Below are 25930 nucleotides of genomic sequence, written 5' to 3' on the forward strand. Positions count from 1 at the left end.
ATCTGCATTTGTCTTTTTGTATCCATTGGGGTTTTGCGTTTTACATGTTTGCTTTTTGTGTCTTTTAATAATCTGTCTTTTCAACAAAAGAAAAAAATGACTGCATCAGATCTATTGTTTACAAAGATGCCTACAAAACACATATGAGTTTTCCATTCCCCATAGAAAAGCATACTATGCGAATCACATGGAGCACAAAGCAACATGCTGTCCCATTTTAAAGCATGCATTGCAAAACGCACAGAAATGCGATTTTAGCTGCGGCCCAAACACTTGCCTAAGATGTAGCAAAACGCATGCGATTCGCACAGTGTGCTCACTGCCTCCCTACAATGATCAGTCAGATAAGTAGTTTCCTATCATTTCTTTGTAGGGGAGGCTTCAGTCTGTTCTGGACAAAGTGTGTAAACAGGAGGTACCGGTAGTTGTAAATTTGTATTGCTATTCACTACTGCACAAGACCCTAAAGTATTATTACTTTATGCTGGGAATACTCCATGAGTTTTTTTGGCAGGCAGATAACTCGATAGATAATTTCCAACAGGTCCGATCTGATTTTGATCGTTCTTCTTATCGATTTTCTCATAGAAGAGAATGAAAATCGATCAGAAAGTAAATCTGCAAAAGAAAAAAGAAAACCTCATCGTATATTCCCAGCATTAGACTTGTGTATTTGCTCTTAAAGTGAACCTGAACCAAGTAAAATAATTTAAAATAAACACACAATGTACCTGCAAATTAATATTACATACTTACCTAGCCGTCAGTCCGTCTCAGAAGCTCACTTTCTTCTACTTACAGCAGTTACTTCCATTATTGACAAGGTTTTGTCAGAAATAAAATATATCTGTTGTTGTGAGTTATATATCAGTAGCTGTCAGACATAACTGAAAGGACAACTGATGTTGAAAGGTAATGTCCATGCTTCCCTATGGCTCAAGTGGGCTATATTACAGTTTAACAGTGTGCTGACCAGGAAGCTGCTATGGGGTAATGACCATTTTCAAAAATTCCATTGATCACAGTGGACATTACAGACAGGATGCAGGAGAGGAGAAAGAGATTGCTGAGGAGTAGACTACACAGGAGGTAAGTATGACCTGTGTATGGTTATTAAGACTTTTCATTTTCCGTTCAGGTTTGCTTTAATCTCTTACTTTAAAACTTTTTTTTTTTTTTTCTGGAGCAAGTTGTGTGGCCGCGCTCATCAGTGTCTCCCCATCATAGTCCTCTCCCAGAATCCTCTGCAGCTCTCCCCTGTGACGGCTCCGCCACGCAGCAAGCGGCTCCTTCTGCTCTGCTTTACACAAATCAATTATTTGAATCTTCACTTTATCTCTCTCAATCTTCCTTCCCGCTGGCTGCAGAAGAGCCACTTCACACCTTTCCCGCTAATTGCACATAGTTTATGTGAAACGTTTCGCAGTCCTCGCCGGTTAGTGCGCCGCTTCCTGTGATGCCTGGCTGAGGATGTTATCTAATGCTGCCATCGCCCGAGAGTCCTTACATCTTCCCAGAGCTGTCACCGTATATATGTGTAGGGGGACTCCGACTCACACTGTGTAACTAGTGTGTGTGTTCAACTGGTCTTCAAATTCCGCCTTCATCAATAATACATTATTATTCTATTGATTTTGATTGAATTTTTCCATACTATCTTGTCAACTCCAGTATGTATAGTATATGCTGTTACTCTGTGTCTGTACTGATAGTAAACTAGCTGCAGTGTGTGCTGATTTCTGCTGCCTCCAGTACGTACAGTATAAGCTGTTACTCTGTGCCTGTACTGATAGTAAACTGGCTGCAGCGTGTACTGATCTCTGCTACCTCCTGTATGTACAGTATAAGCCATTACTCTGTGCCTGAACTGATAGTAAACTAGATGCAGCGTGTGCTGATCTCTGCTACCTCCAGTATGTACCGTATAAGCTGTTACTCTGTGCCTGTACTGATAGTAAACTATCTGCAGCGTGTGCTGATCTCTGCTACCTCCAGTATGTACCGTATAAGCTGTTACTCTGTGCCTGTACTGATAGTAAACTAGCTGCAGCGTGTGCTGATCTCTGCTACCTCCAGTATGTACCGTATAAGCTGTTACTCTGTGCCTGTACTGATAGTAAACTAGCTGCAGCGTGTGCTGATCTCTGCTACCTCCTGTATGTACAGTATAAGCCATTACTCTGTGCCTGTACTGATAGTAAACTAGCTGCAGCGTGTGCTGATCTCTGCTACCTCCAGTATGTACAGTATTAGCTGTTACTGTGTGCCTGTACTGATAGTAAACTACAGTTTAATCTCATTATAATAAACTCTGCTATAGTAAACATTTGGGTGTAGTAAACTACCTCTCAAGGTCCTGGCCAATCTCCATTATAAGTCCATGGGAACAATGCCTGGTATAGTAAACTCTGATATAATTAAACTTCTGTTATAGTAAACATGTTTATTGGCCCCTAAGTGACACTGACTCTGGATATAGTAAACAGTGGGCACCGCATGCATCATATGTCAGTGTGAAACTCATGGTCAGCTGCTCTCTTCAGGCTGGTTGCAGGTGAGTTGATGCATTTGAAAGACAAGAATAATGGCATCGGGGCTGGATATACAGTACTGTACAGCACAAATGAGCAGCCTGCGGAAAATGAGGAATAATGAGAACATAAACAAAAGAGGATGCAGTGTTACTACTTTCATGTTGCAATCACTGATAAAAGTATTATCACTTTCCAGTGGCCTCCCATGGGGTTGTACGCACTCCCAGGTATCTCTTCCCTTGTTAGCGATGACGCTCCTGGTATCGTGTGGAGCACAATACAGGCTACTTTCACTCGTAGTGCAGATCAGAGCGGGCCTACTCGCTGCAAAACTAAGGAGAGTGGAGAGCAGAGTGCTAAGTCCCGCCTGCTAAAGTATCAAAGCCATTTGCGTTACAGATAGGTAGCTTACTATGATAGGCTGCATTTTGAGGAGAGGCTTCATATTTGGCTCAAGTGTCAGCAGAAAGTTTTGAAGGACACTTGCTGCAAGTTCCACCCACGGAGGTATCGGAGCCAGTCACAGGAGCCCTGGATACTGTACCAGCAATTTGTCCAGCCTGGCTATGCATCCCTAAGGTATACTCAACCTTATAGTCCACCAAGTGTGCACATGTGCTTGTACTGTACCTCCAATGGGATGACAGAGTTGGTCCTTTGCAGCAGAAAATGTACCAGGGTTTGCTGGGCCATTTCTAGGACAGTTCCTGGTATAGTACATTTCTGATATAGTAAACCACTTTTCCTGGTCCCATGGAGTTTAGTATAACGAGATTATACTGTTGCACAGTGTGCTGATCTCTGCTACCTCCAGTATGTACAGTAAAAGCTATTGCTCTGCGCCTGTACTTATAGTAAACTAGCTGCAGAGTGTGCTAATCTCTGATACGTCCAGTATGTACAGTTTAAGATGTTACTCTGTGTCTGTACTGATAGTATACTAACTGCAGAGTGTGCTGATCTATGCTACCTCCACTATGTACAGTATAAGCTGATACTTTGTGTCTGCACTGATAGTAAACTAGCTGCAGTGTGTTCTGATCTATGCTACCTCCTCTATGTACAGTATAAGCTGTTACTCTGTGCCTGTACTGATAGTAAACTAGCTGCAGTGTGTGCTCTGCTGCCTCCAGAATGTACAGTATTCACGACTGCCACATAACTGGCATTTAAAAAAAAAATAACTAAACTTTTTTTTTTTAAGATGTATAACAAACTTTTCCTTTTTCTGTTCCTTGTAGATTTCCAGAAGAAACAACCAGACGATGACTCCGCCCCCAGCACAAGCAGCAGCCAATCAGACTTATTCCCCAGCGAGATAAACAGTGACAACGCAAATACCTCGATATCCTCGGCGAGCAGTAGTCCCAGCCAGACTCTCTCCACAGACCTGAATGTAGATCCCAGCAAAGAGGAATGTGAGTTACTGTGTGTGATGTGTGTGCAGTCGCCCCCTGGTGTGTTTGCCTGGTACTGCAGTCGAAACATTTGCAAAGCACACCTGATGTGAGAGGGATATCGAGGCTGGCATATTTATTTCCTTTTAAACAATGCACATTGCCAGGCTGTCCTGCTGATCTTCTGCCTCTAATACTTTTGACCATAGACCCTGAACTAGCATACAGCAGATCAGATGTTTCTGACTGAAGTCATGCTTGTTACAGGTGTGTGATTCCAGCACTACTGATGCATGAAAGATCAGCAGGACAGCCAGGTAACTAGTATTGTTTGAAAAGGAATAAATATGGCAGTCTCCCTACCCCTCTCATGTCAGGTGTGCTTTAACATCTACAGAAATTAGATGCTTATAATTTCAAGTTATTGCTAATTTTATGCAAATTAAGCAGCTTGAGAATGGGCCAATCAAATGCAGCATTTCCATACCGCATATCATTAGAATGGCATTTGCATCAACTTGGTATGGTTTGCTTCCATTTGCCCATCCCCAGCCTTACCTTGTTCTGATAGGCCTATGAGTTGATATAGACATGCACAGGAGCGCAGTCATGTGGGTGGGTCATAAGATTGATCCGCCAATGCACAGGGGCACAGTCATGTGGGTGGGTCATAAAATGGATCCACCAGTGCATAATGCTACAGTCATGTTCAGGACCGTAGGATGATCCACCAATGTTCAGGGGCATAGTTATGTGGGCGGGCTGTGGGATGGATCTGCCAATGCACAGGAGCACAGTAATGTGGGTGGGTTATAAGATAGATCCACCAATGCACAAGAACAAAGTCATGTGGACGGGCCATAAGATGGATCTACTAATGTACAGGAACAAAGTCATGTTAGCGGTCCATTACCATGGTCCACCATTGTGCAGGAGCACAGTCATGTGGGCAGGCCATAACCAGGGTCCACTATTGAGCAGGAGCACAGTCATGTGGGCGGGCCATAACCAGGGTCCACCATTGTGCAGGAGCACAGTCATGTGGGCGGGCCATAATCAGGGTCCACTATTGTGCAGGAGCACAGTCATGTGGGCGGGCCATAACCAGGGTCCACCATTGTGCAGGAGCACAGTCATGTGGGCGGGCCATAACCAGGGTCCACCATTGTGCAGGAGCACAGTCATGTGGGCGGGCCATAATCAGGGTCCACCATTGTGCAGGAGCACATTCATGTGGGCGGGCCATAACCAGGGCCCACCATTGTGCAGGAGCACAGTCATGTGGGCGGGTCATAATCAGGGTCCACCATTGTGCAGGAGCACAGTCAATTGGGTAGGTTATAACTTGGATCCACCAATGCACAGGAGCACAGTCATGAGGGCGGGCCATAAGATAGATTCACCAATGCACATGAGCACAGGCATGTAGGTGGGCCATAACCAGGGTCCACCATTGTGCAGGAGCACAGTCATGTGGGCGGGCCATAACCAGGGTCCACCATTGTGCAGGAGCACAGTCAATTGGGCAGGTTATAACTTAAAGGATACCAGAACTGAACGGCTTTGGTAATGATAGCTGCACTGTGTAGGGTACAAATAACATATACCAGCCGCTCCTCCTGCCCCCTTCATCTGCCGCCGTTCTTAGTTTATGCATGCCGGTGTCTGGCGACTTGACTGAACTTTGACCTGGACATACTGCGCCCTGTGTGCGCAGTATGTCCTTCCCTGTTCACTTCTGGCCGGCGCATAGTGTGAGGCTCAGAAGCACGCTGATCCCTCTGTCTACTCTGGGCTGTGTGTGCGCTCCACCACACTAAGCGTCACGTGCTAATCATGTGACGCTTGGTTTAGTGGAGCGCACACGCAGCACGGAGGGATCAGCATGCTTCTGAGCCTCACACTGTGCGCCGGACTGCGCACACAGGGTGCAGTATGTCCAGGTCAAAGTTCAGTCAAGTCGCCAGACACCGGCATGTATAAACTAAGAACGGCGGCAGGGAGTGGCTGGTATATGCTATTTGTACCCTACACAGTGCAGCTATCATTGTTACCAGAGCCGTTCGGTTCTGGTATCCTTTAAATCCACCAATGTGCAGGAGCACAGTCGTGGACGGGCCGTGAGATGGATCTACCAATGTACAGGAGCACAGTCATGTGGGCGGGTCATGAGATGGATCCACCAATGTACAGAGCACAGTCCTGTGAGTGGGCTGTGAGATGGATCCACCAATGCACAGGGGCACAGTCATATGGGCGGGTCATGAGATGGATCCACCAATGTACAGGAGCACAGTCATGTGGGCAGATCGTGAGATGGATCCACCAGTGCACAGGCACACAGTCATAGGGGTCGGCCATGAGCACACTGTTAGGACAAGCTGAAAGTTTTTTTGTTTCAAACACACCTCCACCATCTCACACTGCCTTGCTAGAAGGCGCAGCGCCCTAATTGTTATGGATGTGGTTTAGTAGAATAGTGAGTTTATATATTAGCGATTCCGCCCAGATTCATAATAATATAATAATAATAATCTGAACATTTGTATAGCGCTTTTCTCCTGTCAGACTCAAAGCGCTCAAGAGCTGCAGCCACTGGGACGCGCTCAAGAGGCCACCCTGCAGTGTTAGGGAGTCTTGCCTTGAACTCCCTACTGAATAGGTACTTGACCTAGCCAGGATTTGAACCCGGGTCCCCCATGTCAAAGGCAGAGCCCTTAACCAGTACACTATCCAGCCACTACATGAATCCATTAATTGGTAATGATTACATAAGTAAGAAGCAATGTAGAAGTTTTAGCTTTCAGTTATGCCGATAGTTTGGGGTGTTGCGCACAGCATAAAGTGGACATGTCATTCTGCAATCTGCCGCTTCCTGCGACGCCGAGGGACTTGTGTTGTTTTGCAGAGATAATTACATAACAGATGGAGGCTGTATTGATAGATAATGAATCAAGCGCACTGTTCGTAGTGAAGAGGCCGCTCCCTGGCCCTGTATAATTACCAGCCCATTCCCAGCATCTCGCTGCCTGACAATGGATGCAGAATACGCACAGCTGTCTCTGTGCCGGAAACCAAACCATACTCTCTTACTGCTTTCACTTAAAGGGAAAGTCCACAAGTTAGGGAAAAACCCCGCATTCCCATCCAAGACTCTTCGGTACGTTCAAAGGGGGTGAGAGGCATCCAGAAGTAGATAAAACGGAGTTAAAAATAGAAAAATAGAGGTGGCTTGCCCCAATAATGGAGCGCTTTGTACCTGGCTCTGATACAACTCTGGCACTTTATTTGGCCTGAGGAAGGGGGCACAGGCCCACGAAATGCATTGCCTGTGCTTATTAGAATTCATATTTATATGAAATTGTCGTCACTGAGGTAAGCCACCACTATTTTTTTCAGTTTTAGCAGTTTTTAAAAAAAACTCTGGGAGCCTTGTACCCCCTTTGTTCTTTGCACCCTCCTTTTGGAGGGGCATACATTGGTACCTTGTGGCTTTGCCATAATAGGACCCTTTGTTGTTTTTCCCAAGAGTGTGACCACATCCAGCTCCAGCCAGACACCCGAGTAGAGTCTGGTTTTAGATCTCCACCTGCTTTCAGCGGTTGGCTGCCCCATGTGCAACCTTCCTTTGTGAGTACCCTAATTATTTTTGTTTTCCATCACTCTTCTTGTGACATACTGCACCACTTGGGCTCCTGTTGTCTCTGTGTTCTTCTTTTTTAGGGTATTTGGTCATCCTATCTTGCAGTCTTCTGTACGTTGTTCTTTCACCCACTGGTTTTGTGAAAGGCCATAATGGGGGATCATTATCTTGACTTCTTTGGGGGGTGGGGGGGGGTCTATGTTCCTTTTACCTAAATGTGACTATTTATTCACAGATTACCACTGTCTGCCTTCAGCTTTAATATATTTTATATTTGGATAGGCCAGCAGAAAATCAGTATAACCTTGTCCTCGCTCGGGTCCTATGGTCTTCTCTGGGTTTGAGGGGCCACACTATAAAAGGAACTTCTACAAGTTCTAAGGGTAGTTGAAGCCTCAACCCTCCTAAAAAATGAACGGGGGGGGGGGGGGGGGGGGTGTACCAGGAGGGAAGAGGCACCCCGAAAGGATAAAAATGGATGGGATCCATCTAGAAGGTAAGTAGAATTGCTTACCTCAATGAAGAAACAAGTACAAGGCAAAGTTTTTTTTGTTTTTTTATTTTAAATATGTAAACACCTAAAAGACAACGCGTTTCGCTGGTCATTGCCTACTTCCTCAGTTCAAGGGACAGTGTCTTTAAAATAACTCTGAACAGCTTGGCCTATGGTGCTGCTGACCTGAGGAAGCGGGCAACAACCCGTGAAACGCATTGTGTATTGTTTACAAATGTAAAAACTTGCTTACTTCAAGCTAGTTTCTTCATTGAGATAAGCAATTTTACTTACCTTTCAGACAGCTCTATCTGCTGTTATCCTTGTGGGGCAACTTTTTTTCCCTAGTATACTAAATAATGTTACATCTAGAAACCTGTTGTAAGGGATGAATCTGTTTATGGAGGCTGTATGTAATGTTCCAAGGCAGCGGGTGCTTAGAAAGTGCAGATTAATAGTGTGTTTTGTTTTTCTGGAGTTACTGTAATCGCAGGAAATTAGGCCAACAAATGCTAACCAAACACTTCCAAAACGTCCACACTGTCAGATGGATAAACAACGCAAGAAACGCACACATTTAAATGCTGGTGTTTATCCATCTGTGGCAGCCAATGTTAGGATTATGGCCGTGTGGATGAGCCCTAGGATGGCAGCCTTCCAGACCCTACCTATAGCTGAAATAAACTGCTAAAATGTTGTATTTGTCATCCCCAATGAAAGTGTAAGGTTGCTTGCTAGCCCTTCTGAATTTGCCACCAAAATTCAGGTGGACACCATAAAATTTAATCACTATAATTAGTCGATGCAGTGGCTGGAGAGACATATGAAGGTGGATATGGAGTATTAGCAGGAGCAGAGTGGAGCAGGGAAGCCGTAGCAGAGCCAGAAGTGGCTGTGGAGACATATGAAGGTGGAGTTGGAGTGTTTAGCAGGAGCAGAGTGCAGCAGGGAAGCAGCAGCAAAGCAGGAAGTGGCTGGGAGGACATATGAAGGTGGAGTTGGAGGGTTTAGCAGGAGTAGAGTGTAACAGGAAAGCCGTAGCAGCGCTGGAAGTGGCTGGGGAGACATATGAAGGTGTAGTTGGAGTGGTTAGCAGGAGCAGAGTGCTGCAGGAAGCAGTAGCAGAGCAGGAAGTGGTTTGGGAGACATACGAAGGCGGAGTTGGAGTGGTTAGCAGGAGCAGCAGGGAAGCAGTAGCAGAGCAGGAAGAGGCCAGGGAAAGGCAGGGGCCAGGTGAAGGCATATGAAGGCAGGGAAGCAGTAGCAGAGCAGGAAGTGGCGGGGTAGACATATGAAGGCGGAGTTAGTGGCTAGCGCTCCACTCCGCACTTGTTCATAGAAAAATTCATCAATATTCAAAGAACGCCAACACAGGTCCCCCTTAAGGGCTGCACTCACCCAAGTCGTGTGACCACTGTGAGACTGGTCAACAGACGCATCTATCTCCTCCTATGGCCGACTGCCCGATCTCGGTCCTCAGGGTTTCCCCACTCCAGACAGCATTCCTCAGTGTAGATTCCCCGCTGGTTGCTCCTTAGAGTGTAGTCCCGGTATAGTGCCCACCTCAAACAAATTAAGCCTCATATAGCGTAATTCCGTTTTAAAAGATATAGCTTTATTCCATAAAATATACTCACAAACATGTGAAGTTTAACAGGGTTTAGAGTGTTTATACGGGCTCTCCCCCGTGCCTCTCCGGATAGGCGCGATAGGTGTCCTCCGCAAACCGCTGCTGAAACCGCCGCTAGATTCCTCCGCTGAAACGCCGCTGCGTTAGGTCCAGATCGTCCTAACGCCCGCAGGACGATCTGGACCTAACGCAGCGGCGTTTCAGCGGAGGAATCTAGTGGCGGTTTCAGCAGCGGTTTGCGGAGGACACCTATCGCGCCTATCCGGAGAGGCACGGGGGAGAGCCCGTATAAACACTCTAAACGCTGTTAAACTTCACATGTTTGTGAGTATATTTTATGGAATAAAGCTATATCTTTTAAAACGGAATTACGCTATATGAGGCTTAATTTGTTTGAGGTGGGCACTATACCGGGACTACACTCTAAGGAGCAACCAGCGGGGAATCTACACTGAGGAATGCTGTCTGGAGTGGGGAAACCCTGAGGACCGAGATCGGGCAGTCGGCCATAGGAGGAGATAGATGCGTCTGTTGACCAGTCTCACAGTGGTCACACGACTTGGGTGAGTGCAGCCCCTAAGGGGGACCTGTGTTGGCGTTCTTTGAATATTGATGAATTTTTCTATGAACAAGTGCGGAGTGGAGCGCCATCTATCTATAAACTAAGACTGTACAAGTGGACTTGCTGAACCTCAATAGAGCGCATACACACGGGAGTTTTGGGCCATAAGTGAAGGAAGGAGTGAACTATTCTGTTATTTACTGCACTGTTATACTGAATTCAATTTTGTATATATCTGTGTAGACTTACTGCAGCGCTGTACACTACACATACGGAGTTAGTGGCTAGCAGGAGCAGAGAGCAGCAGGTAAGCAATAGCAAGAAACGGCTGGTGCACAGAAATAAAGATTCTGTGTATGCTGCAGATACTGCAGTCATATTTCTGTCTTTACATACTTAGCACATTCCATGTCACACAGCCAGGACAGTTTCAGTTCAATATTCAGGTTTGTTCCAGATACTCATCAGGAAATCTCTCTCCCTGGGGTGTACCTTCTCCATCCTCGGAGGATAGAATCCTCCAGAGGTCTCAGACTCCGGTGAAATGCAGAGAAAGCAGAGGCCTGTCATGCTGGCAGAAGATTCAGCTTCACTCTTCGGCCGGGGAAGTCACACAGGAAGAGCCTATCAGACATTTTTAATGAGAAAAAAGGTAAAATCATCCTGGCTGCGGTGATGATGATGTTGATCACGAAACAAATTTGACAACCTGTTTCAAAAGGGGTAATGCATTTCTAATTAGCCCTGGGTGCCTGTAGCCTGAAATTAATGAGCTACTGTTATGTAAATGTCATGTTAATTAAGGGGAATCTGAGAGACCAATAAATCTTCAGTGAACTCCCCGGCTTAATATCGTGCACAGGTTTTTTTCCGAAAGTCACGCAGAACGCTGTTTATTACAGAACGGTCAGTGCTTCCCATCCTCGACATTGACTGATCCATTTTTCTTAAGTGATCTCATTTAGTGCCGCGGCTGCAGCAGACGTCCACCGTTGCCAAGTAGCCGACCGCAGCGTCCTCTGATGACCGGACCGCCACCTCACCCCCGGACACCAGGATGTAGCGCTTGGGGTGACCAATCCACATAGCTCTGCCGTGTTTTACATTCTGTTTCTTCACATGGCGCCAGGGATTTAATTAATACGGGTAGATAGGATCTCAGGAGCTGGTGGGGAAGAGGAATGAAAATATAGCCTTCATTGACCAGTTACAAGAAAGGGATTAATCTTTCTGCTACATCAAACAAACCACCAGCAGGATGAATAGGCTTTATGGGCTGTCTGCTGTTACTGACAACAAAGCCATCTTCTCATCCTTTGTCACAGGTGAATAAAGGTCTTCCTGGCCTGGTCTCTACCTGTGAGATGAGTGCTAATCAGTCCCAGCCTGGGGCGTGACTTTTACCTTCATCACTTTGTGTGAGTGGTGCTCTCCTTGATCCAGGGAGCATTGCTGTTCTTGGTTCAGTTCTGGGAGTGATGCACAGCCTGGTTCTGTGTTGGGCGTGGAGCTCTCCCAGCTCCAGTAGTGGCAGTGGCACTCTCCTTGCTCCAGTAGTGGCAGTGGCACTCTCCGTGCTCCAGCAGTGGCACTCTCCTTGCTCCAGTAGTGGCAGTGGCACTCTCCGTGCTCCAGCAGTGGAACTCTCCTTACTCCAGTAGTGGCAGTGGCACTCTCCTTGCTCCAGTAGTGGCAGTGGCACTCTCCGTGCTCCAGCAGTGGAACTCTCCTTACTCCAGTAGTGGCAGTGGCACTCTCCTTGCTCCAGTAGTGGCAGTGGCACTCTCCGTGCTCCAGCAGTGGAACTCTCCTTACTCCAGTAGTGGCAGTGGCACTCTCCTTGCTCCAGTAGTGGCAGTGGCACTCTCCGTGCTCCAGCAGTGGAACTCTCCTTACTCCAGTAGTGGCAGTGGCACTCTCCTTGCTCCAGTAGTGGCAGTGGCACTCTCCGTGCTCCAGCAGTGGCACTCTCCTTGCTCCAGTAGTGGCAATGGCACTCTCCGTGCTCCAGCAGTGGCACTCTCCTTACTCCAGTTGTGGCAGTCTCCTTGCTCTAGTTGTGGCGGTGCCTCTGAGGGCCACCTTGCTCTAGTTCTGGACATCACACTTTCAGAGTTTCAGTTTGGAAATTGCACTTTCCTTGTTTCATTTGAGTGGCACCCTCCTAGGTCCAGTTTTGGGATTGATGCTTTCCTAGGTCCAGTTTTGGATTGACGCTCTTCTTGCCCCTCTTCTGAACATGGCACTCTCCTTGTTCCAGTTATGGAGTGGAGCTCTCCTTAGTTCAGTTCTGAGATTGACACTCTCCTTGGTCCATTTTAGGAATAATGATCCACTTCTGGGAGTGGCACTCTCCTCTATCCTGTTCTGAGAGTGAAGCTCTCCCTGGTTCAGTTCTGGGAGTGGCGCTTTCCTTGATCCCATCTTGGGATTGAAACTCTCCTTGGGCTATTCCTGGGAGTCAAGCCGCTTTGGTCCTGTTCTGGGGATTGAGCTTCCCTTGATCCTGTCCTTTGGGTGGAGCTTCCCCTTGTCCTGTCCTGGTTAATGGGAACCAGAGACGAAGCACCCTTGTGTATTTTACCATATATATCAGTAAGAACATTAGAGAAAACACTTACCCTGTTCTCTGTTTCATCCTCACTGCTAAAAGTGTCTGTTATCAGCTGTGATAAGAATCCCGGACTGAGCATTCAGTCTAGCTTTGCCAGGAATGATTATTGCTGAGTCATTATAGCAGAGCCACAAGGGGGCAGGCTTGGGCTTGAAAAGACACCAGAGAAGACACTCAGTTATAACCACTTCACAACTGAGGGGTTTTACCCCTTCAGCATCCAAGCAATTTTCACCTTTCAGCTCCTTCCATTCATTTGCCAATAACTTTATCTCTACTTATCAGAATTAAATGTGTTAAATGTGTTTTTTTTTATCACTAATTAGGCTTACTTTGGGTGGTACATTATGCCAAGAATTATTTTATTCTAAATGTTTTTTTATGGAAAAATAAGAAAAAAATTGGAAAAAAATCCTTATTTTTCAGTTTTCGGCCATTATCATTTTTAAATAATGCATGCTACCATAATTAAAATTCACGTAATTTATGTGCCCATTTGTACTGGTTATTACACCATTTAAATTATGTCCCTATCACAATGTCTGGAGCCAATATTTTATTAGGAAATAAAGATGCATTTTTTTCAGTTTTGCATCCATCATTAATAAAAAGCCCATAATTTATAAAGTAACAGTATTATACCATCTTGACATAACTATTAAAAAAGTTCAGTGCCTAAGAAAACTATTTATGCATTTTTTATAATTGTAAATTTATTTCATTGTATTTTTTTACAAAAAAAATAAATGTTGGTAACTATTGGGGAGTGTGGGAGGTAAGGGGTTAATTTAAAATGTAAAAACAGGTCTTTGCATTTAAAAAAAATACTTTTAGATGTAGTTTTACTATTTGGCCACAAGATGGCCTCAGTCTTTTTTTTTTTATACGTCCTGTAAGCAAAATATGTATGCTTACAAGAAGTGTACTGAAGATGGGAAACTTTTATTTATTAGAATGATCGTGCAGCTTCTCATAAAAGGCGCCGATAATTGCTACGGGGACTTAGATCAATGATTAGGAATTGCTTTCCCATTCATTGATCTCCTGGTGGGCAGATGGCAACATGAACGAGCGCACAAATAAGCGGGAGCGGGTACAGTAGTGGTAGCAGCGGGAGTACGTATATTTACTCCCCTGGGCGGTTAGATGAAGTCTGCAGGGGAGTAGATATACTGTACTGGAGCTGTGAAGTGGATAATCTTTCTGTAGCAAAGCTAGACTGAGTGCTCAGTCGGGGATTCTTATCAGAGGTGATAACAGTCAGATTAAACAGAGAACAATGAAACAAAGTGCAGAATAGGTGTTTACTGTCATGTTCCCACTGATTTTGAGGTAAAATACAAGAGGGTGCTTCATCTCTGGTTCTCTTTAAAGCGGTATCGTCACCATAAAAATCAAATTTCAACAGCAACTGGTCTGAGTGTATTAAGTGATAAAGATGCTAATCCTGCATTCAAAACTTTCAAAACTTTTTCTGCTGTTATGATTTGGAGTTATCACATACTTAACCACTTTACCCCCGCGCGTACGTATTTCTCCGCCCCTTTTTCCATCCTTTAAAAACCAGGGACGGAGAAACACGTACTTTCCGCGTTCCCGACGCTGTCCGCGCTCCCGCTCGTAAACACGCCGCCCGCCGCTAGTAAAACCGCCGCCGCCCGCTCGCCCAGAGATCAATGAACGGGAAAATCCATTCCCGTTCGTTGATCTAAGCCCCACAATGACCCGCTGCTCTCCTATGGGCAGCGCGATCATTGTGAGAAGAAACTCACGTGTCCAGCCTCCTTATTCTTCCTCCAAGCTTCCGGAAGGAGGCTTGGAGGTCGCAATAAAGCAAAAAGTTACTGTGGCCATCTTGTGGCCAAATAGTAAACTACACCCTACACATTTTTCACATACAAATAAATGACTTTTACACAAAAAATTAACTCATTACCTCCCACACTCCCCATTTTTTTTTTTTTTGTAATTAAAAAAAAATTAAAAAATTTACAATTAAAAAAAATACATAATTAGTTACCTTAGGGACTGAACTTTTTAAATATTTAAGTCAAGAGGGTATAACACTGTTACTTTATAAACTATGGGCTTGTAATTAGGGATGGACGCAAAACTGAAAAAAATGCACCTTTATTTCCAAATGAAATATTGGCGCCAAACATTGTGATAGGGACATAATTTAAACGGTTTTATAACCGGGACAAAAGGGCACATAAATTTCATGGGTTTTAATTACAGTAGCATGCATTATTTAAAAACTATAATGGCCGAAAACTGAAAAATAATTTTTTTTTCCCCACATTTTTCCTATTTTCCCATTAAAACACATTTAGAAAAAAATAATTCTTGGCATAATGTCCCACCTAAAGAAAGCCTAATTGATGGCGGAAAAAACAAGATATAGTTCATTTCATTGCGATAAGTAATGATAAAGTTATAGACGAATGAATGGAAGGAGCGCTGAAAGGTGAAAATTGCTCTGGTGGTCAGGGGGTAAAACCCCTCAGTGGTGAAGTGGTTAAAGGACTTACGAGGTGAAAATACACTTCTGAGAAAAACAATTATATCTATCCTACTTCTCCTAAAAATGACTTTTTTAGATATCCCACAGTTTTATTTTATATTTAAATCTAGTTTTTACGTTTTTACTGTTTCATTGTTTCTGCTCCATGACACTTTCATTGAAGTATGCCAGAGCTCAAATCTATGAATTATTGACCCTTTTTATCTCTTTTCTGCTCTTAAAACCATTTACTGACAGAAAAATGCTTTATGGCTGTGATTACTTATCAGTGAGGGTTATGCTATAGTCTGACCCAGTCCGACCCGGTCCCGACCCAGACAGAAATTGTCACTTGCATACTTGATGTTTAACTTTTTCAGGCAGAGAAAGAAAAAAAGGAACACAGCATAGTTATCAGTGTGCTAGGCACTGTACATACACATGTCTATCTCATCATGTCACATGTCACCTCGTAAGTCCTTTAAGGAGCACTTGCCCTTTAGTAGTCGTGCCAAATAATTGCATGCTGGAGGTTATTTTTATCTATAATCTATTCCTCCTCTTCCCTTTATTTCCCTGCCAGCTTCTTATCTGAAACCTAATCCCCTACTCACTTGTGTTTACAAGCAAGGCTGAGGCGACTCAGCGATTGGAGGAGACAAGAAAAAAAGTAAAGGGCAGAAATGACATCACGAGTTAGCCTTAAGTGTGAGCAAAAGACATGGCCCCCACCAGGAACAGAATTCTCGTAATTTACTATATAACATTCACTGAAATCAAAACGTGGACAGTATAATACATGTGTTATGTAAGTAGATAAAGTATTCGTCTACTTATATATGTGTTTTTTCCCCTGGCATAGTATGGCTGATCCTACTGCTTTAAGATTTTCTTTGTCCTGCCCTAGGATTGGGGCTCTCTCACATCACAGTAATAGAGCTCTCGTAGAGAGATCTCACCTGATGTGGTGGCTGATATGCCCTTATGGGTATTATCAGCTTGCAGGCTTTTGTCCCTCTCAGACCAGGGACCAGGTCAGAAGCAGCCTCTTTGTCCAAAGGGATCCTGTGGCTTGAAGCAGGATATCAGGAGCAGCTGTCTGGTTTGTAGCCGTTGGTGTCCCGGAACTGGCTGTAACACCAGAGCTGCAGGCACCTGTGGGCTGTATGAGACTCAATCCCTTAGCAGGGAGAGTCTCCTTCCTGACAAGTTAGCAATCCACACACTGCTCTGTTCAGATACACCACAGCAGTGGCTGGGTGGTGAGCAGTAGCATTGAAGTGGCTTTCAGCAGTGTGTGGATTGCTAACTTGTCAGGAAGGAGATTCTCCCTGCTAAGGGATTGAGTCTCATACAGCCCACAGGTGCCTGCAGCTCTGGTGTTACAGCCAGTGCTGGGACACCAACAGCTACAAACCAGACAGCTGCTCCTGATATCCTGCTTCAAGCCAGAGGATCCCTTTGAACAAAGAGGCTGCTTCTGACCTGGTCCCTGGTCTGAGAGGGACAAAAGCCTGCAAGCTGATAATACCCATAAGGGCATATCAGCCACCACATCAGGTGAGATCTCTCTACGACCGGCTGGTCTCCCTTTTATCATCAGTCTTCTGAGTGCGCTCTTTTTGTGTTTTTTTTTTCCCCTACCCCATGTCCTTTATAGATTTTTCTGCCACTGCAAGTGGACCACACAGAGCAGCACCGACTTCCATCACCCAACACATCCTCTACATATAGAAGACTAATTTTATCCAGCTCACTCCCCCTGTTCTCATTTCAGCAAGGGGGTTATTTAAGTTTACCTATCTGTTTGCCCTGAGAAGGGAGCTTTCCTTGAAGCTAATCCAAGAGTGGAGCTTTCAACAGTTGTATTCTGGTTAAGTTCTCCGTGGTCTCATTTTTTGAGTGAAACTCTTCTTCAACTGGGAGTAGACCTGGGATAGGAACTCTGCTTGCTGCTGTCCTGGACAGAGCCTTCTTTAGTCCCAGAAGTAGATCTTTCTATGGTGCTGGCCTGGAAGTAGAGTTCTGGCCACACACCTCTGTTTCTCATGTGCAATAGAGTTCTACATGTTCCTGGAGTTTGAGTTTTGAGTTTCCAATGTGGTGTCCTGGGAATGGAGTACTCCTTGGCCCCAATCTATGAGCTAAGCTCTCTTTGGTCCCGTAGCGGTGGTGAATTTTTGTTGAGTTGGAAAGAGTAAGATTCCCAGTGCTGTCCCCTCACTTCTGGTCCCCAAGATTGCCAGCATTCATCATGAAGCTATCGTGGTTACAGGGACAGGAGGCGTGGACAATACTGTAATTAGGGGCACAGAAGTAACATCTTTAAGAGATTGCTTCTCCTCCCCCTGCCTATCCAGGGTTAAAATACTATTCATCCCGTTGTTTGAGTTTACTACCGCCTCCTCTGAGTTAGGCAAGAACAAACGCCCTAAATCTTTCTGTATTTGTTTGTTGTCAGGTAACATGCCATATATATTTTTAAAGCCTGCAGCTAAATGAAAACATTTTAGTTGAAGGTCATCAGACTCATGCATGTTTTCAGTGCTGAAAGAGTCTTCTCACTCCGGCATTGTTAAACAGCGGCCTTAATTTGTCTCCCTGTTTGAAGCGCCGTCCAATTATCAAAGCTGCAACACAGAAGCAGTTACTGGGGCTATCCATTTATCTTAACCCGTCCTCGGTAAAAAAAAAAAAAAATCCGCGCTTCACGCTTACGCCGTGAATACATTGAATTGGCCCGTTGGCTTAACAAGATCTCTTGAGAGCGCGTACGTGATGTGCGGAGCGATGGAGCCGTTGGAGGGGGGCCAGCATTGATTTGCAGATGGGTTTAAAATTACTGCAAAAGAAGAGGGAAATAGAAAAGATTTTGACCCGCAGAACTGCGCCGGCCCCCGTGGGCATTGAGTTTGTCTAAAGAAACATTTTATAAACATTTTAAAAGATAGTCCCCGCCTCCGTAACAGCGGCAGCAATCTGTCCTGCCGTCGTCCAGCTGCACCACGGAGCTGAGAGCGAATTCCGACATTTAAGAGCTTTGTCAATAAATGTAATAAACAGTTTTTATTTGACTATGTAAAATGAAGTATATTGCACATTAAAGTGTCAGGGTTTTTATTTGTGATTCCACTTGAGAGGCATTTTGGTGATATATAGAGATTCTCGTTGTCAGACAGGATGGAGAGTTTTCTGGTGGGAGTTTTGAGATAAAAGCGAAGCGGTCTGTTCGCTGGAAATTTGGCCCGTGTTCTTTGTGGAAGCATAGCTGTGTTTGGTCTTTTTTAAGAAGTGGAGATTGCCTTTATCCTATCCTGGGGATAGCTCTCCGTGGTCCTCATTCTAGGAGTGGATCTCACCTTGGTGTCATCCTGGGAGTGGAGCTTTCCATGGTTCTTTTCTGAGTGTGGAGCTCTCCATGGTCCTGTCCTAAAAGTTGAGCTCTCCCTGGTCTCATCAGAGTGGAGCTTTCTTTGTTCTCACCCTGGGAGTGTAGCTCTCCATGGTCCTGTCCTGGGAGTGGAGCTCTCCATGGTCCTGTCCTGGGAATTAAGCTCTTCCCATGCTCCTGTCCTGGGAGTGGAGCTCTCCTTGGTCTTGCCATGGACCTCTCCCTGGTCCTGTACTGAGAGAGGAGCTCTCTTTGGTCTCACCAGATAGTGGAGCTCTCCTTGGTGTTGCCCTGGGAGTGGAGTTCTCTGTGGTCCTGTGAGCTCTCTGTGTTCCTCTCCTGAGAGTGGAGCTCTCCTTGGTCCTGTCCTGGGAGTAGAGCTCTCCTTGGTCCTGCCATGGACCTCTTCCTGGTCCTGTACTGGGAGATGAGCTCTCTTTGGTCTCACCAGGTAGTGGAGCTCTCCTTGGTGTTGCCCTGGGAGTGGAGCTCTCCAGTCTGCAGTTTTTAAACGGTTTCCCACTTATTTTACTAGAACTAAATTATACTAGCTGGAGCTCATTTGTGCTATCCTGAACTGCAGTCTGTACTTCCCTAATTGATGCTCTCTGTGTCCCCACTGTTGAGAATTTTCCTGTCCTCAGAACTTTGATACAGCTTTGTGGCTTTAACATTGAAGGCTGGTACTGGCTGCGGATTCTAACTCTTCCCCAATCTAAAAAAATGTTTTACTTGTTGCTGTCTAAATCACTCTTAGAGGGATTTCCCTACTCCCTGTCTAGACCGGAAGTCATGGAGCTGCTTAACACACTATCAAAAACTATTTTTTTTTTCCTGAAATTGAGGTTGACCAGGTAAACCCAAAATTGTGCTGGACAAATTCCAGTTCGCCCCCCTTGCCTCCCCCGATCAAGGGCTGGGACCTGCCCCCTGAACTTCTTTGGCATGGGCTGGTTTATGAATAAGCGCAGCCACCCTATACAGAAAAGAACACCTTGCGGTTGCGCAGTAGCACGGAGCTGATTGGACTTGGCTTTTCTCTTCAGTCCGAGTGAGTCCGTGCTTCTGCGCAGGCGTTTGCTCACAGACGGGAGTGAGGCCACTAAATTCAGAGGGTCCCTGCGCTGGGTAGGTGGTGTTAAGGAGGACGTGGAAACCTCTATTGAGGAATATGACTTTAAAAAAACGTACAAGTTTAATTTAAGCCCGGATGACTAGGTGCACAGCTGTAGGTGAGAGCAGCTACATAATTCATTTTTTAGCAGTACTACCATACAGTGACAACATAATTGCTATGAGATTTACCTTTTTTTTTTTTTTTTTTTGAAGTTACAATGTAAGAATGCTCCAGAATCAGCCAGTGGGCCCCAGCTTTAGATGCGTGATGGAGATTGCGGTACACATTGCTTTTGTATGTATCCCCTCTGTGTATATACGAGTAGCAGCCACTGTAGTAGCGGCGGATTACAAGCCATTGTTCCTGCGCTCACCAATCTCCTGCGTGTTCCGGGTAATTAGACTCCCCGAGTCCGTCGCGGCCCCATTAATTAGGCGGTGCAAATGCTGCAGTCCCGGAGGCTGGGGGGACTGATGGAGATTCAGGTGAGCTCATCTTTAGGGAGGGCCCCAGCGATTCGCGCAGCGTGAGCATTAATAATGAACGGCGTCAGTCTCCTTTGCCAGAAATATACTGCGCGGCCTCCCGCTGCTTCATTAGGCAATTTGCATTACAAATCTGTTGTTTCTCTCATTTCAGAAGCTTCACAGACCTGATAATCTGCCAGATTGTTTAACGGGCAGCTACAGACTTGACGGATAAACATTGTCTCTTCCACGTATACGTGCCGCGATCATCCGAGGCGTATACAATCGCTGCTTGCGAAATGAGGCGCGCTGTCTGTCATCCCTACTTCCATACCATCATTATAGCTCTAGCTGCTGAAATTTAGACTGAAATTTGGATAAGTGAAGTCAAGAACAAATGTTGGAAGAGTTGCACCTACTGAGCAGAAGTGAAGAGGGGAGGAAATTGCTGTAGATGCAGAACATTCATTAGTAGGCAAGAAAAAAAACAAAAAATACATAGGAAAAAAACATGGTTCCCGTCTTTTGCCGGTTTGCGTTAAAGCGACTTGAACTCAGAACTTCCACTCTGCTCTAAAAGATAAGCAACAGCTTAACCACTTCCCCTCCAACGGTTTTCCCCATAAACACCAGAGCAATAGCACTTCTTCAATTAATTCGCCTATAGCTTTATTACTACAACGAAACAATCTATATCTTGTTTTTTTTTCGCAACAAATTAGGCTTCTCTTTGGGGGGTACTTTTTGCTAAAAATTATTTTATTGTAATTGCATTTTAACAGGAAAAATAAGGAAAAAAAAAAACATTATTTCTCAGTTTTCGGCCTTTATACTTTTAAAATAATACATGCTACCGTAATTATAACCCACACATTTTATTTGCCCATTTGTCCCGGTTATTGCAATGCTTACAATTTTTCCCTAGTTCAATGTATGGCGCCAATATTTTATTTGGTAATAAAGGTGCATTTTTTCAGTTTTGCATTACATCCATAATTTAGTAACAGTAATATACCCTCTTGACATACATATTAAAACAGTTCAGTCCCTAAGGTAACGATTTATTAATTTTTTTTTAAATAGTAATTCTCTTTTTTTTTTTACCCCAAAATTTTAGGGGGAAATATTGGGGAGTGTGGGAGGTCAGAGGTTAATTTAAAATGTTTAAAGGAAACTATGTATTTTATTGAAAAAAATTAGATGCAATTTTACTTTTTTGCCGCAATATGTTCTCACCGCTCACTTTCTTATGCATAGTATTGCTACGCTAAGAGAAAGCACTGCGTGGACGGGCTTTGTGAAGGGCAGCGCCATCTCATAGACGACTGTAGCCATTCCCATGGGAATTTAGATCAATGAATGGGAACTGTGTTCCGATTCATTGATCTCCCGGCTAACAAAAGGTGGCAGTTATAAGCGCGGGAGTGTGTTGAGGTGGGGGGATTGTGGGGGCGAGCGGGAGCGCGCAGCAGCATTTAAGTCCCTGTTTACTAAACAGGGATGTAGATACTCGTGCCGAGGGGAGGGGGGGAGTGGTTAATAACCTTTAAAGAAAAAAATTTCCTTGTTAATTCTGATAGAAATCCTGCAATAAATCTGCAGTGTCTACTTCCTGCTTTCATGGAAGCAGACATAGGGTTAACATCCTGTGTTTACAAATTAGCTGATCTGCCATGGCAGAGGAGATTCCTGAGCTGACACCGCTGAGAGATCAAATTACCATTTGGGATTAGTCACAGTTGAGGGGGGATTAGACAGGCTCTTCTCTCTGAATACATACTGGGTGCATTTCTCTGTGTTTTCCTGTGTGAGAGTTCAGGTCCACTTTAAAGTGTACCTGAGAAGGGGACCCCGTAATAAAATATACATACCTGGGGCTTCCTCCAGCTCCCTCTGGCCTGATCACTCCCACAGCATCCTCTTCTGCTTGCCCGTTCGCCTGCCGCTGGCCCCCGGAAAGTCTGTCAGTCGGGGCCAGTTGGTGCATGAACAGTCAAGCCAGGCGCGCTCCCACGTCTTGCTCCCGACGCCTGGAGCATTCTGCACCTGCGCAATAGTACTGCACAGGCAAAGAACGCTCCAGGCGATGTGAACGCTGAGGGAGCGCATGTGCGGACGGGCCGTGCATGAGCATATGGCCCTGGACCGGAGGGCTTTCCGGCACCAATTGTGGGAGAACGGAGAGGGAGAAGAGGACGCCATGGGAGCAATCAGGCCGGAGGGGGCTGGAGGAAGCCCCAGGTATGTATATTTTATTGCGGGGGGCCCATCTCAGGTTCCCTTTAAGCGAACTAGAGGCAGCAAGATGGTAGGTGTATGCAGAGATCTGTGATGATACAAGGTCAGCGAATGCGAAAGTCAGTGTTCACCCCCTGGGTTTTAAAGCAGCATGGACAGCCATACTATCCCTGGAAACAGCCTGTAGCTTGGATCGGGGGGTTGGCCTTAGAGCTGCGCAGCCGCACTCGCGGCTATGCGGACTGCGCAGCCGCGGCCAGCTCCGGCTGCCATCTTTGTACAGTCTGGAGAGCCCGACCCTGGCCGCGCGGTCGGGGACCGTTCGGGGGGCTACTGAGCGGCGGGGACCCGGCGGAACGGCACGGAGGGCGCGGACGGTGTCCTCCGTGCCTTACAAGCTGACGCAGGTAGCTAACTTTTTTTATTTTTTTTCTCAATGATTGGCCTCGTAAGTCCTTTACCATTACACCATCCAGCCACCACTAGACTGCATAATAAACACAGAGCAGTGGGTAAATGGAATTTGATTTTGTAGCTGACAATCCTGCATTAATCTTAGTGACAGTAAATTTGCACTTATTAGCTATACATAAGTTATTTGGCTTGTACGTTTGTACCCTGAAATAGCAGCTGAATAGCATACTGGTAAACAGTAAGGAGTTTTTGGACAAGGCTCCTCAATGATCCTGATCGCCCATGGAGCATGCCTTAAGTGGCTGCAGCTCTAGTGCTGTGAGTCTGCCTAGGTGAAAAGAACAATATAAAAGTTCTGTCACTGTGTCTTGTCTTTTGTCTTGCAATAAATATATTAAAAGTACCTGACTTGTTGGCTCCTGGAACCTCTTTTCCTGGTCAGTTGTCAGTGCTCTTTTATTGCAGGTAAAGTCTTTGGTTGCTTTGCAAACTCCTCCCCTCCCCTTGTTACCTGCACAAACTGGAGGTACCCTAATGTGGGACATAGCAATTCAGCCCCAAAACATAACCGAGCCTCCGCCATGTTTCACAGTAGGAATGGTGCTTTTTCCTTTGAAAGCTCGGTTTATCCTATGTGAACACAGAGCCGATGTGACTTGCCAAAAAGCTACAATTAACTCATACTGTATCTCTCCACATCACTCCAAAGGACGTTTTTCTGGAAGCATTGTGGCTTGTCAATATGCATTTTTAGCAAGTTCCAGTGTAGATGTTTTATTTATTTATTTATTCCCATCAGTGGCTCCTATACCACTGAGCCCAATGTCACTCTGAAAGTCAATACTGATACTGATATCAGACGGTCTTGGCTTTTTGGTTTACATTCATCTGCAGATCAAATACACCAGGATGGATCTTCAGATCTGCAGATGATTGTCAGATCTGCAGATGAATATCTGTTAAGGTGTGTATGAGATCTGCAGATATCATAGACTCTGAATGCAATTTGCAGGAACGGATCTTTTTGCAGGAACGGATCTTTTTGCAGGAACGGATCTTTTTGCAGGAACGGATCTTTTTGCAGGAACGGATCTTTTTGCAGGAACAGATCTTTTGCAGGAACAGATCTTTTGCAGATACTGATCTGTTGCATGTGTACAGCATCTTTGTGTGCAGCATCTTGCAAATATTTTATCTGATGTGGAGTTCAGCTCCATAGAATAGACTGTGTAGGTATGGCTCTCATACTACATGGAAGGGTGTAACATTGGTCTAAGTATCTTTCAAGTGTGTACCCACCATTAGCGTCACTGGCCCAGAACACAGTATGCAGATCAGGTGTTCTGTCTAACGGGCTGCATACTTGTTCCAGGTGCGAGTCCAATACTGCTGAAGCCAAGGGATCAGTGTGACAGCCGGGGAGCTGAATACAACTTGACAACCAATCACACATCGTACAATTCTTTGTAAAGTTGGTCTGAATTTTCTAGCATGTCCAAACTCAAAAAAATTTGGAAATGTTATCAGATTTTTCGGTTGAGTAAAAAACCTTTCCGATTTTTCTGTACGATTAATTGCTTTCATTAAATTGCAAAGAGATTTTAACGTGTGGCCATTTTAGGGCTAGTTGGAGATTTCGCAATGTGTGTCTCACTCCATTGACTTGTCTCTCTCTGTCGGTTTTAGATGGACTCTACACAGAAACAGCGCACGTCTCTCTAACCACGCCAACCAAAAGATCCTGTGACACAGGTAAGGGGCGGGGCTAGTCCTCTCTGGGGCCCTGAGTTATGACATGTCCTCTTTTATACAGGCCGACTTACTGCCTAGTGATGTGATTCCGCGTTCTGCTGTCAGATGATGATGCGAGAGGCATCCCCACAACGCACCATTATGCCTAATGTGATTTGGGGATTTCCAAAGCAAGGAACAAACCGAAAAACCGCTGCGCAGATTGAGACGCTTCCCAGAGAAACCACGTAATCCGGATGTGTGACAGCGGCAGCGGACCTGTAATGCATAATGACAAATGATGTGCGGAGGCTGGAAATATACTAGCTGCGTTCTGCTCGGCCGCCGCTATCCCACAGACTCCTCCGCCCCGCGCACTACATTACCCGCTCATTATTTACATGGGAATAGAGTGACAGCAACAGGCACAGAATTCCTAATCGCCACAAAGCTGGCTGGCAGCAGTGTGCCCGTCACTGTGAATGTTAGAGGAACTGTCGTGAAAAATGTCACTATGAATAAAATTGCTTATTGTTTACAATATTAATTTATAGCTTATATAGTCAGTGTTTGCCAATTGTAAGAGCTTTCCTGTCCCTGATTTACATTCGGAAATGTATCACTGGTGATGACATCTTTAGTTCTGCCAGGTGATCTGTACGGAATGTTAGCTACTGGGAGTTCTAGGCACAGAGGGGCATACTGCTTGCTGGGCAGTTGGAAAAAAAGTCTTTATTTCCCACAATGCAGTGAGGTTCATAGACCGCAAACTGGACCATGGTCATGACATCACACTGTGGGAGGGGTTTCACCACAATATCAGCCATACAGACCCCCCTGATGAACTATTTGAGAAAAGTTAAAGATTTATTGTGTGAAAAAGGGTAACATGCTAATTTTTCCATCTTGCATGCTAATTTGATGCAAATTGTATTGGAATATGATAACCCAAATTGTCAGAAAGGTCTAAAAATCATGGTGCCAATGAAAATGGATGGGGGTGAGCCCAATGGAGTGATTGCAATTTGGCCAAATCTCAATTGCTCTGCCCTGCAACATTATGTGCATTATTGCGATTCAATGTTAAAGCGGACCTGAACTCATAACTTCCTCTCTGCTGTAAAAGATAAGCAACTGCATAATATCCTTTACAGAAAAACATTTATTTGTTACAGCTCACAGAACTCTGTGTTTAC

General features: G+C 45.1%; 1 protein-coding gene across 1 annotated transcript in view; it reads left to right on the plus strand.

Moving 5' to 3' along the window:
• The window catches only part of ZFAND3 (zinc finger AN1-type containing 3), a 202646-nt gene that overhangs the window by 121281 nt on the left and 55435 nt on the right, over positions 1-25930 (plus strand). Inside the window, exons 3-4 of the mRNA XM_068232702.1 lie at positions 3776-3952; positions 24690-24755. Of these exons, the coding sequence (XP_068088803.1) occupies positions 3776-3952; positions 24690-24755 (243 nt within the window). The remainder of the gene's footprint in view (positions 1-3775; positions 3953-24689; positions 24756-25930) is intronic.

Source organism: Hyperolius riggenbachi, chromosome 4 (genome assembly GCF_040937935.1).
Source record: "Hyperolius riggenbachi isolate aHypRig1 chromosome 4, aHypRig1.pri, whole genome shotgun sequence".
NCBI lineage: Eukaryota > Metazoa > Chordata > Amphibia > Anura > Hyperoliidae > Hyperolius > Hyperolius riggenbachi.